The 15052-nt window shown below is 60.1% G+C and overlaps 1 protein-coding gene across 1 annotated transcript; it reads right to left on the reverse strand.

Moving 5' to 3' along the window:
• Positions 1-4701: 4701 nt before the first annotated feature.
• Positions 4702-12534, reverse strand: LOC118648940 (pepsin F-like). The gene is made up of 9 exons (XM_036295542.1): positions 12482-12534; positions 11887-12037; positions 11014-11131; positions 10809-10927; positions 9703-9902; positions 7697-7813; positions 6217-6361; positions 6030-6128; positions 4702-4851 (listed from the first exon to the last, which is right to left on the reverse strand). The coding sequence occupies exons 1-9, from the start codon at positions 12532-12534 to the stop codon at positions 4702-4704; spliced, it is 1152 nt and encodes a 383-aa protein (XP_036151435.1).
• Between the last annotated feature and the right edge of the window lie 2518 nt (positions 12535-15052).

Consider the following 15052-nt stretch of genomic DNA (forward strand, 5'->3'; position numbering starts at 1 on the left):
GACAGATAAGGGCCGGCTGGGCCCCGGGCCTTAGGGGGGGTTAGGGGGGGACGGAGAAGTGCCTCTGGACAGGGAGGTGTCGGCAGGTCGCTGGAAGCCTTTAGAACAGCGTCTCGTGGCTCTCGCCTTCCTGCAGGCCCGGGACCCGGAGCCCTGGGATTGGCGTCCACGCCGTTAGGAGAGGCGACCCCTCAGCCCAGCTCGCGTTTCGTGGTTTTGTTTTTATTTTTAATCAATATTTTTATTGGTTTCAGAGAGGAAGGGGGAGAGGGAGAGGGAGAGAGAGACAGAAACGTCAGTGATGAGAGAGTCATCAATTGGCTGCTTCCTGCCCGCAACCTGGGCATGTGCCCTGAGCAGGAATCGCACTGACCTCCTGGTCCGGAGGCCGACGCCCAACCACTGGGCCACCAGGGCCGGGCCCAGCGCGGGTTTCTATTGAAGAGCCAGCCCCTCCCAGTTGGTGGCCTCCCCTTATGACGACCCTGTCGAGCCCACCGAGTCGCGTGGCCGCTGTCCACCGGGCAGGCCCAGGGCCTCTCCCGCTCATGGGGCAGTTACACGGCACCTGGTCTGCCACCCCCGTCCCGGCCCCCCGGGCAGGAGCGCCAGGCGGTCAGAGCCCCGGCCACGGGTGTCGGGTCGTCGCTGACACTCAGTGTGGAACAAGCCCAATCTCCTGACCCTGCGGACGGGGAACGGGGGGCTGGGGTGTGTAACTCGCCCACAGCTCACCAATGAGTTAGCGGCGCCTGGGACCGCCTGTGGTTCTGGGCTGGGAGAGCTCTGTGCAGGGAGAGCCGGAGAAGGCTGCCACCTCCAGGCAGCTCTCCAGGCTGCAGGGGCCAGAGCTGAAGCCCTCCCCTCCCTCCTGAGTCCCACCCGCAGTCTCCAGGACCTGTGATCTGACGCTCTATCCACTGAGACACACCGGCTGGCGCCACATTTATCACTTTAAGAGTCAGGAATAGATTCCTTCCTGGTGATGTTTCCCTGATGTTAGAAACTGGGGTGGTCTCCAGCTGTTACGAGTACAATAGATTCCGTGGGAAAATATTTATAGTTAACATAATAATTTATAGCTCAATCTATCTGTCTCTATTTAGATAGATAAATATATCTGTTTTTCAAAGTGGCATTAGCCGCTGTAAAGGTGGGAGAGGCGATGTGACTACGGTTTCATGTGGCCAAAGAGACATTCAAGTACACGGAGCCAACGGGCAGTTCCACCAGGGTGAGACCAGGTGGCCTGTGCACGTAATACCCACCTTGGCCACAGGGGCCCGCCTTTCGCCGTCTGTTTTTCCCTTGGAATCCATTTGCTCCAGCAGGCAAACCCAGCAAAGGCATGGTCCTCTCTCAGTTGGAAACGTCTGTCTTTTAAACATATTTTTATTGATTTCAGAGAGGAAGGAAGAAGCATAGAAACAGCAATGATGAGAGAGAATCACTGATCGGCTGCCTCCCGCACGCCCCCCACTGGTGCCAAGCCCACAACCCAGGCCTGTGTCCTGACCGGGACTCGAACCATGACCTCCTGGTTCATAGGTCGATGCTCAACCCCTGAGCCACCCGGGCTGGGCAGAAACCGCGGTCTTTTGGAGAATAATGCTGAGCCTGTTCCTGATCTTAAAAGCTCTCGCTGGAGAAAATAATAACGAAGATGAGAGGAGCAATTGCCCATGTGCTGCCTCCCGGATATGACTATTGTCATATGTACTTGGGTCTTTTTCTGCCCCATGCGTGACGTGAGCAACAATTCACGCTACTGTGGGGCTGGCACCGCCCCGAAGCTTTTCTATAGATGAACGCCTTGAATCTTCACCACAGACTGAGAAGGTGGGACAGTTTTTCCTGTCATTCTTTTATATATAGTATTTGTACAGCCTGATTGACATATATGCGATATCTCATAAATGCCACCGTTTCGGGGATGTAGTTTAGTATGTTTTAGTATGTTCATGGAGCTGTACAGCCATCCCATGATTTAATTTTAGAACATTTTTGATCCCTCAGAAAGAAATGCCGTACACATCGATAGTCAACCGTCTTTTCCAGCCCTGCCCTTTTCCCCAACTAGAAGAGAAGATTCTTTTATTATTAATGAATGAATGAATGAATTGCTTTTTATTGTAGTAAGAACATTTAGCATGAGATCTACCCTCGTAACATAATTTTTTTTTATCCTCCCCGGAGGATATTTGTCCCATTGAGTTTCAGAGAGAGTGGACGGGAGGGAGGGCGGGAGGGAGGGGGAGCCAGAGAAGCATTGATGTGAGAGAAACGTCGGTTGGTTGCCTCCCGCACATGCTGGACCGGGGTCGGCGCTGAACCTGCAGCTCAGGTGTATACTCTTTCTTTTAAAAATATTTTTTTTTATTTTTTACAGAGAAGAAGGGAGAGGGATACAGAGTTAGAAACATCGATGAGAGAGACACATCGATCAGCTGCCTCCTGCACACCCCCTACTGGGCATGTGCCCACAACCAAGGTACCTGCCCTTGACCGGAATCCAGCTTGGGACCCTTCACTCCCCAGGCCGACGCGCTATCCAGTGAGCCACACCGGCTAGGGCTCAGGTATATACTCTTGACTGGGAATTGAACCTGTGGCCCGTCAGTGTGCAGGCCAACACTCTAACCACTGAACAACACTGGCCAGGACGCAGCAACATTTTAAGTGCACAGTGGGAGTATTATTAACTATAGGCACAAGGTTACGTAACAGACCCCTAAACTTATTCACCTTGCATAACTTGCATTGCTGAAACATGCCTGTTGAATAGCAACTCCCCACTCCCCTGTCCCCCTAACCCCTGACAGCCACCATGCCGCACCCGGCTTCTGTGAGTGTGACGATGTCAGAAACCTCAGGGACGTGGGACCATATAGTCCCCATCCCGCGGGGACTGGCTTATTTCACTTCACGCCAGCCCTCAGGTTTCAGCCTGTTGCAAACGGCAGGGTTTCTTCTCGTTGTGACTGAGTAATATCCCACTGCGTGTCAGTACCACGGCTTCTCCATCCGTTCATCGGTCGGTGGACGCTTGCTGGCCTCCACATCTCGCTATTGTGAGTGGCGCTGTGATGGGTACGCGGTGCGGCTATCTCTCCGAGACCCTGATTTCAATTCTTTGGGATGAAAATCCAGAAATGGGGTTGCTGGGTCTTATAAAAATTCTATTGTTCACTTTCTGAGGAGCCGCCATGTTGTTTCCTACCGTGGCCGCACCACGGGACACTCACATAACAGGGCACGGGTTCCAGGTCTCACCAGCCCGGGCTGATGTGTGTGTTTTGCCAGTGGCCACCCTCCCAGGCGTGAAGGGAGAGCTCATGGTCGTTTTCATTTGCGTTTTCCTGGTGACTAATGAGGGAGGAGCTGATCTTGTCTCAGAATTACAGAATAGAAAACAGATGTCTGAGATGAGCTGACCTAAGGTCACAGGACTGGTCACAGGCCTGTATTTATTGAGGCCCTACTGTGTGCCTGGTACGTACATGTCAGAGCTGGGACCTGAACCCGGACCGAGAGCCCCGGGCTGTGCCGGCCTGCCCTGCGCTGCCCTGTCTTCCAGGGGCTTCGCAAACCTGTAACCCTGCTGTTTCGGATTCTGCCCTTTTCTCCTAATGTCATGTTACATGACCTCTCAGCATCCAGTGTTCCCAAACACGACTGTGAGGGGTGGCGGAGGCGGCGGGGCAGCCACAAATTCTTCTACCACCTACAGCAGCGGTCGCCAACCGGTGGTCCGCGGAGCGCAGCTGGTCCGTGAGGTCCGAAAGGTTGGCGACCACTGGGTCCTACAGCATCTCTCACTTCTGGGGCCGCCTCTACCCAGCTGCAGCCAGCGGTTCTGGAGGAAACTGTCAATCACCATCCACAGCGCGGGGGCCGGGTGGCCAAGTGGAGCCCATCACAGTGCCCCATGCCCTGGCCACATGATTGGTCCAGGGCTGGACACTTGACGTGAGGTGGACCAATCAGACCCCTCCCTGATGCTCTGCTCATTTCCAAGCCTTAAGGATGTCAAGGGCCGGGGCAGGGGGGGCAGGGCCCTTCACCTGGAGGAGGCTGCCGAGAGAACGCTGGCAGGAGAAGAGCATCAGAGACGACGGAAGGGACAGAGGCCGGGGTGGGGGGGAGAGGGAGCTGGTGGGTGTGGATTTCTTGGGCGCAGCCCCCGAGCTCCGCGGACCTGCTGTGGTTCCGCATCCTGGGCCCGGCGTCCTTCCAGGGAGCGTCCTTTCCGACTGAGCCGGCTGGAGGTGGTTCCCGCCCTGATGGTCCGGACTGGATCCCAGAGCCCTGCCTGACAGACGCACTTCCCAGGCCCAAGCAGAGGCACCACTCGTCTTAGCGCCATTGAAATGAGACCGTTTATTAAAAATCAATATGTTAAATCAATGTTTTTATGACTTTTTAGAGGGGGAGAGAGAGAAACATCGATGAGAGTGAGACATCGATGGACTGCCCATTGCATGCCCCCTCCTGGGGACCGAGCCTGCAGCCCCCGGGGCACGTGCCCTGACCAGGAATCAAACCAGTGACCGCTGAGTGCTCGGACGAGGCTCAATCCATTGAGAACAGGGCTCGGCAAAGCCCCAGGCGCAGCTGTAGCCGGGTCCCCTGGGCGGGGACGCAGGGAGTGTGTGCGAGTCCTGGGGCGGGCCCGGCGGCCTCCCGGAGCAGCGCCCAGGTCTACGCCACCGCAGGGGCCAAGCCGATCCTGTTGTTGGCGCGATCGAAGACGGTGAAATAGAGTCGCAGGAACACATCCCCCAGGACCCAGGGGCGGGAGCTGCCTGAGTTGTCCTTGTCCAAGTTGCTGAAGCAGATGTCGGTCTGCTCCTGGAGGGGAAAGACGTGCAGCCCTCAGCCGCGCCCTCGCCGCCCGCCACCCTGATGGATGCCCCGCTGTTGGCTCTGAAAGAATCCCCACCTGCTCCCCGCCATCCCCCTCGTCCTCGAAGACCCAGCCCAGCGCCTGGGCAGCCCTCCCGGGCCCATGCCCCTCCTTGGCACTGCCGGCTGGTGGGGAGCTGCCTGAGCTCCCTGTGTCGTCAGCCTCAGCACACGGTCCGATGAGGAGCTCCGCTCCCGGGTGCCTCCCTGGTTCAGGGCGTAGAGGCTTCCAGTTGCTCTCTCCGTGGCTGCCCCATGCCCTCTTGGCACGCCGTGGGGACCGGCGCTTCTGGAGCCCGGTCACTGCGCAGCTTTATTCATGTCAGCATCTAACCGCCCTGCAAAGGGGGAGCTGGGTACCCCCTTTCACAGCCAGGGAATTGGGGCCTAGCAGGGGGCGTTTGCACCCCAGGACTACTGTAACCTTATGATTTATCACCCAAATCAGGACACTTTGAGATGGGAAGGGAATACAGCCCATGATTACGGGGGGGGGGGGGGGGGGGGGCCACTGGGGCTGTCCCCAGCCAGCCCTAGGGTCCCTCCTCTTTGCCTGTCTCCGGGGTTACCGCCTACGTTCCAGCCCAGCAGTCAGAGCACCCTGGTTGACCTGACGCTGCCTGAGGGCGATGCCATTAGCGCCCCCTCCTGGACCCGGCACCGGCACTGAGCCGCAGGGGCGGCCGCTCCGCATTTTTCCGTGGCTGATGGATGCCCCAGACACCCTACTGTCAAGAGGCTTGTGCTGCCCTGACCAGCTTGGCTCAGTGGATAGAGCGTCAGCCTGCGGACTGAGGGGTCCCATGTTCGATTCCGGTCAAGGGCATGTACCTTGGTTGCAGGCACATCCCTGGTAGGGGGTGTGCAGGAGGCAGCTGATCAATGTTTCTCTCTCATTGATGTTTCCAACTCTCTATCCCTCTCCCTTCCTCTCTGTAAAAAATCAATAAAATATATTTTTCTAAAAAAAGAGGCTTGTGCTGTGGGAGGTGCCCTCCCAGCCAGGGCTGCTGGGCAGCATCTGCAATGGCATGGTCCTGCCTCCAGGAGGCCTCTCTGAGCCACGGCCCCACAGGTCCCTCCAGCCCCAAATCTGAGAACCAGCCCCCAGGGCAGCCCCTCACCCTCCGGATGTAGGCGCTGGCTGGCACTGGGTATGTGACATTGTTTATGGTGAAGACGATGTCAGGCAGGCTCTGGACGTCATCGCAGCTGACGACGTACTGTGTGAGAGAGAGGGAGGGGGGGTTGGCCCTGCGGGTCCTTCTGTGTGTGGGGAGCCCAGGGTGACCCCGGGGCGTGACCCCTCACCTCGCCGGTGCTGGTGTTATGGGCGTTGATGTTCTTCAGAATGTTGAGGACGGGGTCGAGTGGGCCAATCAGCAGCGAGGTCCCGGTATCCACGATGGCCTGGCAGCCGCAGGGACAGGCCACGACCGTCCCGTTCATGGAGATGCTGAGGGACAAAGCAGGCACCAGGGTCACCCATGGCCTCTCCCCCCGCGGCCCTCCCAGCTGCCTGCAATACAGCCTGCAGCTCCTGCCGTCCTGTCTCCCTGTATCAGCCACACCGACCTTCCTGGACGGACTTCCTCGCAGGTCTTGAATGCATTGTGCTCTTGGTGCCTCAGGGCCTTGGCACGAGCCATCACCCTTCCTGGACCCACCCCCTCCCCTTTGTCTGGCTGATTCCTCCTGTCCTCCAGGGTCCGGATCAGTCGCTACTTTTCCAGGGAAGTGTCCCCCAGAGGAGATCAGGCCCCTCTCCTCCCCAGACTGGACGGCAAACCCTCCTGATGTCCAGCGCGTACGGGCAGGGGACTCCCGATGGCTGCGACACTGTCCCTCACGTGTGTCTGCCCTGCTCGTTGGGAGAGCACGCTGTGCCCTGCGTGCCCCCTCCAGTGCCTGTGCCCAGCGCACAGCGCATGCTCCACTGTGTTTGCCGAGGGAATGGAAGGGCACGAGAAGGAATGAGGGTCAACTGGAGACACGGACCTGCTGTCCGGCCAGTGATGAAAGCCACACGGTAAAGACGGAGTTCCCGGGGAGCAGAGGCTCGGAGAGGAGGCAGGGAGTGTGTTGTTCCCCCCGTGCCTCGCGCCGCCTGCCCGCCCCCCAGGCCCCTGGATGGGGGACACCTGGGCCGGCCCAGGGCGCGGGGCGTGGGCTCCAGAGCACAGTGTAGGCCTCTGTGTGACAGTATCACGGGGCCCCCTCAGTGATCGCCCCTGGCCTCAGCCTCCCTGGTCCCCGCTTCCTGATGCTCTCGGTCCCATCCCCTTGCCCTGGGCACCCAGACTGGGTGGGTGGGGGTCCCTTTTTGTGATTTGCTTTCAGGCCCTAGGATGGCACCCACATGTCTCCAGGGCCAGGGAGCGTCTCCCTAGGCAGGGCGCCCTCCTGTGTGCTGGGGCTCCCCTGTTTTCACGCTGGTGCCCAGTGTGCTAGGAACCCCTCAGCCCGGCGACCTGAATGTCCCTGTTCAGACGGTGGAATTCTCCTTGACCCCTTCTCGCTGTGGCTGCTCCGACCTGGGGGGTGTGGCCCTCCCACGCTGCCCCGGCCACCGCCCTGAGGCTCGGCCTGGGCCTGTCCCCGCTCCTGGTGTCCGTGACGCGGGCCCAATCCCGGTTCTCTGGTCAGGACCCTGGTCAGGGCGGTTATGAACCCGTGGTGGGGTACGTGCCTGTGTCTGTCTGAGTGTGTGCGTGTGCCCTGTGCCTGCAGGTGCGGATGCCACTGGCGTGGCCCTCAGCGGGGGGTGTGGGGGGGCGGGGGGGGTGCTTACCTGTCCACAGCGACCTGCCAGAAGCCCTGCTTGCTCACCGGCACCCACTGGAGCTCGCCCCGGTAGTAGGAGTGATCCACGCCACCGAACATCACCACGCTGCCGTTCCTCTTGTTGCTGGGAGAGAGGGGGGGCGGGGGGAGAGGGGGCTCTTGTGAGGGGAGGACGGTGGGTGGCGCTTCTCCAGCTCAGTGACCGAGGCTGGCACTGGCCAGCGGCCACTTAGCCACACAGCACAGGGCCCCGCTGAGCAGGCACTGCCATGACCCCCACTGTTCAGAAGGGACCTGGGGCAGGGGCACCGAGCTCGGCCCAAGGTCAGTCCCCTGGCTACTGAGGAGCGCAGCCCAGCTGTGAGCTTGAGATTCTGGCTGGGCTTGGGCCACCGCCTCTCTGAGGCCGGCCACGTCCCCTCCAGCAGCCGCGCGCTCGAGGCACAGCCGGAGGCTGCTGTGCGGAGGGGCCCAGGCCGTGTGCTCAGGCTCCCCCAGGCTGGCTCACAGGCCTGTGACACACCCGCCCCCCCCCCCCAAGTCTGAGCTCCTGCTCTCTCTCCAAGGAGGCTGAGCAGCCTCGCCCCTGGCCTCCATGCCTCCTCTCTGGTCCACCGTTCTCCAGCCAGCGCCTGGGGCAGCTTTCAGAAACAGAGATGGGATCATGTCTTCTCCCTGCCTAGGCCCCTGCAGAGGCCTCCACTCCCACCTAAAACCAAACCCCTGGGGCGACCTTGCCCCTGCCTGCCCCTCAGACTCCATGCCTCCCTCCCTCCCTCCCTCCCTCCCAGTCTCCAGCCACACTGCCCCTTGCCGGTCCTCTGTTGAGCCTGGGCCTTTCCTCTCCCCCCTCGCACGGCCTCAGTTCAGAGAGGTCCTTGCACTGCCCCTCTGAAACCGCGCTCTCATCTCTGTCGTCCTATCACCATGTTTCCCCGCTTTCCCAGAACCAATCACTGCCTGGCATGTTATCTTTTCCTTTTATTTATTTACTTGCTTCTTGTCTGCCTTTTCTCCCTCTCACCTGTCTCCATCACGTGCACAGAGCAGTACCCAGCAAGTAGTAAGTGCTCAGTGAATATGTGTTAAACGGCTCACCTCCTTGCTTTGGTACAAGCACCCCAGAGGCTCAGCTCATGCCGCAGAGCCCACAGCCTCACCCACACTCTGCGTCCTCCACACGGTCTGCCGCCGGGTCCCCCTCCAGCCTGTGCTGCTCTCTCCACCCCCTCCAGACCCTCAGCCAGCCAGGGAGCTGAGCGTTTCCACTGCCGGCCCGGTGACTGGAGACCTGCTGATGGCCTGACCACCCGGCAGAGGGGACAGCACTGTGGCCGAGCTCGAGTCCTGCCACTGCCAGTGTTTGGCTGGGCCATTTTGTGCAAAGCTCCTCTCTGAGCCTCAGTTTCCCCATCCATCAAAGGAGGGACTAGAAATACAGGGGTCCGCAAACTTTAGAAAATGCTAGATTATGCCCTAGCTGGTTTGGCTCAGTGAATAGAGCATCGGCCTGCAGACGGAAGGGTCCTGGATTTGATCCCTGGCCCTGGTTGTGGCGCACATAAGAGGCAATCAATTGATGTGTCTCTCTTGCATCGATGTTTCTCTCTCTGTGTCTTTCCTCCTCCCTTCCACTCTCGCTAAAAATCAATGGGAAAAAAGTCCCCGGGTGAGGATTAACAACGTAAAATAAAAATGCTAGATTGTCAACATGTTGGGTTTCGCTGGCTACGCGATCTCTATCGCAAGTGCTCATGCTACCACTGTAGCACAGAAGCAGCTGCAGACAGGATGTGACTTAAAGAGCAGGGCTGTGTTCCAATAAAACTTTATTTATAAAAGCAGGTGGCGGGCCACATGTGGCCGAGGGCCACTAGTTGCGGACCCCTCGACTAGGCTGCCCCTCAGGAAAGAGGGGAGGCCCGGTCGTCTACCATTTCTCAGGCGACGGGAGGCATCTGGGCAAAGGGCCTGCCCAGCCAGGCTGACCTGCTCAGGTGGGAGGAGGCTGACCTGCTCAGGTAGAAGGCGAAGAGGTTCTCAGGCAGGAGGCCTTGCTTCCACAGGCTGTCGAAGACCGGGGTGGTGTCATTGAGGGCGAGGGTGGGGTAGGCCAGGCCCAGGATGCCGTCGAAGGCGGCAAACTCCAAGGCAATGCCGGACTCTGTCGTGCTCAGGCCGAATGCCTGGGATTTGCAGACAAGGTGCCTGATCTGGGGGGAAGAAGGTGGCCGCATGGGAAGGTTTGGAAGCGGAGCTGGGGCTGGGCCTGGGGGAGGTGGGTGGGGCGATGCCACCAGCACCCCAGGGATCAGCTGAGGTGTGGCTGCGCCTGGAGGTGCCCGAGCAGCACCCACTGTGCTTTGCCGAGGAGTCCCCCTGACACCCGCCCTCCTGCTAGCACCACCCCGGGTGGTGAAACACCCTCATCCCTCTGTACGGCTGGGGCGCCGGGGGTTGAGTGGGCCAGGCGGTTCCCCCGCAGGCCCCATGAGCAGAGCGCGGGGTCGTCTTGTGTTTGGCGTTCCGGGATCTGGTGGCAGAAACCGAGTGAATTCCCTGCGATTCACTGTGGATTCTGCACCCCAGGTGTACACAGGGCCGCCGAGTTCTTGTGAAAAGACTGCATGGAGCCCTGGCCGCTTTGCTCAGTGACTAGAGTGCCGGCCTGTGGACTGAAGGGTCCCGGGTTCAATTCCGGTCAAGGGCACATGCCCGGGTTGTGGGCTCGATCCATAGGGGGTGTTCAGGAGGCAGCTGATCCATGATTTTCTCTCCTCATTGATGTTTCTACCTCTCTCTCCCTCTCCCTTCCTCTCTGAAATTAATAAAAATATATATTTAAAAAAAATAAATAAAAATGGGTTTGCCCTCACCTCTCCCTGCTCCCAGCAAAATCAGCCTTCAGCTCACCACGGGGCAAGAGCTGCAAATGCCCGCCTCCCGTGCCATGACCCGCTCGCTGGGTTGGCCACTCGGGGCGCTCTCAGCCGGGCACTGTCTCCCCGAGGCAGACGGCCAGCCGCTGGGGGACTTGGGGAGACGGGTGCGTCTGGCTGACCCTGCATGTGGCCCTGTAAGCAGTGGGCAGAGGTCGCCAGGCCCCACCCCCACTCCACCCGCACGTCGTCGTAGCCGAGCAGCCCGGTCATGCTGCCGGACCCGTACAGCAGCCGGATGGGCCGGTCCGTGCCCTGGAAGGTGGACGACCGCAGAGGTTTGAAGGTTTTGTGTGTCACTGCAGACGGAGTGCAGGGGTCAGTCAGCTCTCAGGGCCTGGGGCAGGGGTGGGGTCGGGAGCCGCAACAGGGCCCAGGCACTCACCACAGGCGGGACTGGAGCAGTAGATGGAGGGCACCCACAAGTCCGCTGAGCCAGTGTCAAAGACGACCTTGAACTTCTGAGGGGGCGTTCCAATGCTGATGGTGCCAACGTAGTACATCTGCCGGTGGGGGCGGGGGCTTATGCCAGGCCGGGTGCCCGTGTCACGCCTGGTCCCCAGGTGCCGGCCTTGACCAGGGCGTCCCGGGTCTGCTGGAATCGCTTTCCCACCACCCCACCTCCATGGCCGCGGCTCAGGCAGTGCCTTCTTTGGAAAAATTTCCCATTTTTCCCTGCAGCTCTGTGAATCCACAGCCTTCATGGGCCCGTTAGCGTGCTCCCTCCTCCGGGAAGCCCTCCTAGGTCACCCAGGCCCCTGCTCCCAACTCAGCGCCGCTTGTGTCACTATCACACAGGCGGCCCTTTAATTGGCGTTTATCTTCTTGCAGAACAGGCCAGACCCTCTGTGATCCACAGCCGTAACCACACCGTTGGTGTTAATAGCCTCCCACACTGGAGGGGCTCAGGCACTCTGCTGGGGTCATTCTCGGGGCTGTGGAGGCTGAGCGCCCTCGGCCTGGGGCGTCCAACTGGAGTCCCCGTTAAGGCAGCGGTTTTGTTCAGAAGGAGCAGAATCTGTCCAACCAGCACCTGGTTCTCGGGTGCCCAGCGCCGGATCCTGGGCACCGAGATGGAGCCTGCCTGCCGCCTGGTCATTGCTGGGCCAGTCACCACAGACCAAGAGCTGAGGGTGCGAGTGCCTTCTCCCCTTTGCTGCCTGCAGGAGCCCCGCCCCCACCTCCTGGCTGCCACCCCGGGTGGACCCCAGTGCTCGGCCAGCACTAGGGAAGGCTGTGCCTGCGCCCCCACACTCACGTCCAGGTAGTTCCTCAAGGGCTGGACGGTGACGCGCGGCTGGCGCAGGAGCTTGTTGGCCCGGCTGTGGGCGTACTGCTGGAGGTGGTCTCTCAGCAGGTCCCTCTCCCGCAGGCTCTCCCGCATGGACTTGATCTTCGTCAGAGGGACGCTTCCAGCGGGAAAAGACAAGAAGTAAGACAGCAGCTCCCCGCGCGCAGTTCAATGTGGCCGCCACGCCTGGCCGGTGTGGCTCAGTGGACAGAGCGTCCACCTGCGGACCGAAGGGCCCCGGTTCGATTCCAGTCAAGGGCACGGACCTCGGTTGCAGGCTCCTCCCCGGCCCAGTTCCTGGTGGGGGCTCGTGCAGGAGGCAGCCCATCGAAGTGTTTTTCTCACATCGATGTTTCTCCCTGTCTTTCCCTCTCCCTTCCATTCTCCCTAAAAATCGATGGAAAAATATCCTCAGGTGAGGATTTATAAAAATTAAAATTAAAACTAATTGCAGATGCGGACGTGACGACAGGGAATGATTGCATTCCCTTCTCCCCCCCTGGGCGGTGGAAGGATCAGGGGACAGTGAGAGCGAGGCCGGGACAGGTGTCCCCATACTCACGTCACCAGGCACTCGGACAGGGCCACCAGGCTGAGGAACCCGATCCACCTCATGGTGTTCTCCCGCGTCACGTCCTCCAGAAGGCTCGGTGCGGAGGGTGCGGCGAGGGGCCAGCGCTGCCCATATATACGCTCTGACCTGCGCCAGATCCCCGGGGAGGGCTGCTGATGGTCCCGATAAAAAACTAACCTCCCGATAAGATCTTTATTCCCATCAGCTTCCGGATTGGGGGGGGGGGGGAGAAGGGGGGAAAACTTAGAAAAATTCGGAAAACAGAGATCTCTATCGTCATCTCCTCCTTGGGGCATGGCTGGGGGACAAGCCCAGACCACGTGACCTCAGTGAGCGTGGGGAGATGCGTGCTGGCCTGGAGGGAAAGCTCGCTCATCGTGTCATAAAGTAAGTGCTGGCGACCACACTTGACATTCTTGGTCTCATGTCCTCCTCGTAGCCACCCCGTGAGCTGCGCATCGGGGAGGAGCGTGCTGGGAGGAATGGGGGTCCCCTGGCAGAGGGAAGACGGCGGGGAGCCCACGGGCGTAGGAGTGGCTTTAGGTGATGGGGCAGACGGTACGAATGGGGGGGGGGTGCTTGAGATCCAGTCTCCTCCAGAAACCTGTGCTGGAGCAGCACCATGCCCGTGCGACTCTGATGCTCAGGAAGTGGTGCCCGCGCGCAGGAGGGGGCATCCACCAGCAGCACCGAGGACCCACAGGCGGGGCGGGCTGGGTGCTGCCATTCAGGAGGCACAGGTGGTCCCAGCCTCCGGGCAGCGTGCAGGCCAGGCCAGGGCCCCTGAGCTCAAGGCCCAGAGAAAAGGGGACGGAGCGGCGGGCTGGGCGGCTGCGTGGGCTCGGGCAGCACATGCCCCGTCCCCAAGGGCAGCCCCCGCTCGGCTCGGACGGCGTAGGATGCGGGCCGGTCGGCCAAGCTTTCAAGGGGAGTCTGAAGTCTGCACATTGATTGGAACTCCCCTGATTTTTATTTATTTTTATTTATTTATTTGCATGGCAAAGGTGGAAATTTATTGAAGAACAAGTACAGACTCCCACCTGGGGAGGGAGAAAGAGTCCCCTCCCCTGATTTTTAAATGTTAGCAACTAATTAAACTTTTCCCCCCCAAATCCAGCAGCTGGGGGCTGGATGCAGCTTTTCTTTCTGGCCCAGAGGTGGGCGTGCAGGGCCGGGGGGTGTTCCATTCATGGCCGAGTGGCTAAGAGGCGGAAACCCCCGACCCTGTCAACCTTCCCTCCGCGGGTGAGAGAACACCCCCCGCATCTGACACCCCGACGGACGGAGTAGCTGCCCCTCGCGAGCCCCGAGGGAGCCCCCGGCAGGCCCCGGCCTTGGAGCGAGCTTGTCTGCCAAACCAGACCACGAAGGAGTAGCCCCTTTGAAAGGGTCTCACCGTCCGGGAAGGCGCAGGCCGGCCCAGAGCTCAGCTCCGCCTGAGGCACAGGCTGCCCAGCACTGGCCACCTTCCAGCCGGGCCAGGAGAAGGGCGTGTCTGCTTCCTCCCAGGCCCCGGGGCCGCGTGAGAGCCGCCCAGGTCTGTCCCCAGCACGGAGGCCGGCCTCGCCCCGGGCTGAGGTGGCAGGTGGTGGGGGCTCTGTCCTGCCCTCCCCGTGGCACATTAAAAGTCAGTTTGGGCCGTAGCTGGTTTGGCTCAGTGGGTAGAGCGTCAGCCTGCGGACTGAAGGGTCCCGAGTTCGATTCTGGTCAAGGGCACATGCCTAGGTTGCGGGCTTGATCCCCAGAAGGGAGCGTGCAGGAGGCAGCCAATCAGTGATTCTCTCTCATCATGGATGTTTGTGTCTCTCTTTCCCTCTCCCTTCCTCTGTGAAAGCAATAAAGATATATTTGAAAAAAAGTCAATTTGGTGGATTTGACCCCCATGGGAGGTGATGCGGTTGAGGTGAGGTCACCAGGGTGCCTGCCCCTGCTCCCCGCGATGGGAGACACAGTGAGAGATGGCTGGGTGCTGCTGACGCCCAGCTCGGGCCTCTGGCCCAGGGCAGCGTCGGGGAGAGAAAGAAAGTTGTCGCTTTTGAAGCACTTGTGATGCTCTTTGTTCTGAAAGCGCTTATGTTTGAAATGATAAGAGGTTTAAACACTGTAATTTTGGGGTTAGTTTCTGTCATTATCGATGCCCCAAGGGGCCCAAGCAGAGTGTACGAGACAGCCTCCACGGCCAGGCACACCCGCCCATTTCCCCCGGCTCCTTCTGCGAACGGGACCCGCCACCCCGGGGCTGTGTCCGATGTTGGGGAGCCACGTCAGGGTCTGGAGGCGGGAGGAATGAGGAAACTGAGGGAAAATGCTGCCTCCTCTTTGCTGCAGGGGAAGGCCCAGGCCTGGGTGGCCGCCGCCCAGCAGTGAGCCGCAGTCTTGGAGGGGAAGGGAGCGGGGTTCACAGCCGAGTGACAGATAAGGGCCGGCTGGGCCCCGGGCCTTAGGGGGGGTTAGGGGGGGACGGAGAAGTGCCTCTGGACAGGGAGGTGTCGGCAGGTCGCTGGAAGCCTTTAGAACAGCGTCTCGTGGCTCTCGCCTTCCTGCAGGCCCGGGACCCGG

Source organism: Myotis myotis, unplaced genomic scaffold (genome assembly GCF_014108235.1).
Source record: "Myotis myotis isolate mMyoMyo1 unplaced genomic scaffold, mMyoMyo1.p scaffold_m19_p_27, whole genome shotgun sequence".
NCBI lineage: Eukaryota > Metazoa > Chordata > Mammalia > Chiroptera > Vespertilionidae > Myotis > Myotis myotis.